Source organism: Heteronotia binoei, chromosome 17 (genome assembly GCF_032191835.1).
Source record: "Heteronotia binoei isolate CCM8104 ecotype False Entrance Well chromosome 17, APGP_CSIRO_Hbin_v1, whole genome shotgun sequence".
Taxonomy (NCBI): domain Eukaryota; kingdom Metazoa; phylum Chordata; class Lepidosauria; order Squamata; family Gekkonidae; genus Heteronotia; species Heteronotia binoei.
Genome location: NC_083239.1, coordinates 38,015,236 through 38,018,226, shown reverse-complemented (window position 1 = coordinate 38,018,226; position 2,991 = coordinate 38,015,236). Strand labels below are relative to the sequence as shown.

General features: G+C 48.4%; 1 protein-coding gene across 1 annotated transcript; it reads right to left on the bottom strand.

The window, feature by feature from the left end:
* Window positions 1-626: 626 nt before the first annotated feature.
* C17H8orf90 (chromosome 17 C8orf90 homolog) lies at window positions 627-1,301 on the bottom strand. Its single transcript, XM_060257678.1, has one exon. The coding sequence runs from the start codon at window positions 1,299-1,301 to the stop codon at window positions 627-629; it is 675 nt and encodes a 224-aa protein (XP_060113661.1).
* Window positions 1,302-2,991: the final 1,690 nt, after the last annotated feature.

Genomic DNA, 2,991 nt, shown 5'->3' with positions numbered 1-2,991 from the left:
ATAAAGCTAAAGTGACAACCAGGGCTCTTTTTGAGCAGGAATGCACAGGTGACTTGGTATCGGTGTGGCCTAATATGCAAATGTGTTCTTGCTGAGCTTTTTCTACAAAAAAGCCCTGTGCGGAACAATGGTGATGTCAGGGGTGTGGCCTAAGATGCATATGAGTTCCTGCTGGGCTTTTTCTACAAAAAAGCCCTGTGAAACAATGGTGATGTCAGGGGTGTGGCCTAAGATGCAAATGAGTTCCTGCTGAGCTTTTTGTACAAAAAAGCAGCATGAAACAATGGTTATGTCAGGGTGTGTGGCCTAATACGCAAATGAGTTCCTGCTGGGCTTTTTCCACACAAAAAGTCCTGGTGACAACACATTCATCCTAATGATGTCGATGACAGAACTCGTTCCTGCCATTGGGACCATTGAACTGTGAGATGGTCATTTGTAACCCTATGAAGAGTTTAGTGGAACAATCTCTTGGCCTTAAATGCTTCTCAGCATCAGGCAGCATTTGCAAGAACCGGAACAAAGGTGAAGATACCAGAGGTTTAATAGAAAAGCAGTACAAGGCAGAGTTCATGTCATAAAAAATAATCCCATTTTGTTAGTGATATCCAGAACCACCAAAAGAGCTAAAATGGGCCATGGTTGGGGGGGCTCATGAACTGAAGGTTGAGTGGTTGCATCGGTGCAGAGTTTGGGATCGCCAGAGGGGCAGGTTGGATGTTCCGGTGGCCTTTGCTATCCTGTAACAGAAAAGATAGCTCCCCAGGAACCATGGCGGTGGTCACGCATGGCATGCTGGTAATAACCATGATGTCTGGCCGCAAGGTGGGGCTCGTTTCTTGTGAGGGTAGTCCTGGGGTACCGACAAGGGTTGTCTTGCCGGCGTAACTGAGAGCCAGCTGCTCCAAGTGTCTCTTCTTGAAGAATGCCTGGGTGGTGGCGTGCAGGGGCTGGAGAAGACGAGGGACGGGCTGCCCTGGGTGCAGGAAGAAATCAAAGCCGGCACAGTCTGCTGGATCATAGTTCAGTTGCTGGGACACTTCATCCTCGCTGGGCCAGGCAAAAGGGAACGGGAGCGTGAAGTCCTCGGTGAGGACGCGGATAGCAAAGTCGTCCTCTTTGCCGAATTCTTTGTAAGCCCTCTGGATGCTATGGAAATGTTCCTCCCATTTTTTCATGTCCCCGTCATAAATGTCTGGAAAGGAGCCAGGGAGGGTCTGGAACTGCCTTGGGGTTGAAGAGGAAGTGGTGGAACCCGACTGGCCGTAGACAACTCCTGTCGGGTCGTTTGGCGATGCCATCTGGTTGAAGAGGGGAGGCAGCGGCAGTGGAAGCAGGAAGTCATGGGAGTGGTTTCCTACCCCTCCCCCAGGCTTGGAGCCACTTCCTGTAAGGGGGAGGGGCTTACCCGGTTGCAAGGGGGATGGAAGAGCAGGGTTCCCTCCATCCCCTGTGAGAACATAACCCAAAGACAGCAGGGGTTAGAATCTTTCACTGAGAAATTCAGTTGCCAAGGGCAATTGGCCTCTGTTGAGTAGGATGGCCAACAACAGACGGATCAATAGAATCAAAGAGTTGGAAGGGACCTCCGGGGTAATCTATTCCAACTCCCTGCACAATGCAGGAACTTCATAAATACCTCCCGCACATATCCCCAGTGACCCCTATTTCATGCCTAGAAGATGGCAAAAAAGCAAAAACAAAAACCTCTTTCCAGGATCCCTGGCCAAACTAGCCTGGAGAAAAATTGCTGCCTGACCCCAAAGTAATAAACAGCACTTCCCTTGGCGTGTAAGAAAGGGCCACGAGAACTAAACACTGAATCAACCTCTCCTGCCCTCCCTCTCATGATCTGCCTAATTGCAGAAACAGCATTGCTCTCAGATGGCCCTCTAGCCTCTGTTTTAAAACCTCCAAGGAGGAGATCCCACTACCTCCCGAGGAAGCCTGCTCCACTGAGGAACCGCTGTCAGGAAGTTCTTCCTAATGTTGAGCCAGAAATGCTTTTGTTTTAATTCCAACTCGTTAGTTCTGGTCTGACCTTCTAGGGCAACAGAAAACAATTCTGCCCCGTCCTCTATATGACAGCCCTTCAAGTACTTGAAGATAGTGATCATATCATCTCTCAATTGTCTCCTCTCTGGGCTTCTCCCAAAGAGCAGAAGAGATCCCTACTTTTTTTTTTAGTTTATTCAAACTCTAATGCAAATGAGAGAAGACCCCTGACCCTCTCCTTAGTACCCAACAACATGCCAGAGGACTAAGAGAAGAGAGTTATGGATGACTATAAAGGCTGATAAGGAAGCCTAATCAATACTTGTGTGCCTATGGTGAGAGTTAACAATAGCAAAAGAGGATGGCAAAGAACTCAGTTGGGATAAAAGCCAGTCTGGTGTAGTGGTTAAGCGCATGGACTCTTATCTGGGAGAACCGGGTTTAATTTCCCACTACTCCACTTGCACCCGCTGGAATGGCCTTGGGTCAGCCATAACTTTTGTAGGAGCTGTCCTTGAAAAGAGCTCTCTCAGCTCACAATCGTGTCAGTGGGGGTGTGTGCGTGTGTGTAAAAGACCTCTTTGAGATTCTGAGATTCAGAGTATAGGGCAGGATATAAATCCAATATCATCATCATCTTCTTCTTGAAGACCAGCACTTGTTTAGTAGTGGCATCCATTTGGGGGGCATTCACTGTCTCCCAATGAATTCCAGGTGGTTTTCTTGGTTGCCTTCTGCCAAGTGTGGTGGAGTGGTTAGAACAGGGGTGGCCAAACTCACTTAACACAAGAGCCACATAGAATAAACATCAGATGTTTGAGAGCCACAAGACATGAATGTTAGATGTTTCAGAGCTGCAAGGAAGGAAGGTCGATTGGGGGGAGGAGAAAGGTGGAATGAAGGCAACTTTAAATGTGTTGTCCAAGCCAGCTGATGGGGCAGTGGGGGCTTCGAGAGTCACACAATATGTGTGAAAGAGCCACATGTGACTCCCAA

What these genes read in the sequence shown, in the direction of transcription:
- C17H8orf90 (XM_060257678.1), bottom strand. Translation starts at nt 1,301, where the DNA reads ATGGCATCGCCAAACGACCCGACAGGAGTTGTCTACGGCCAGTCGGGT.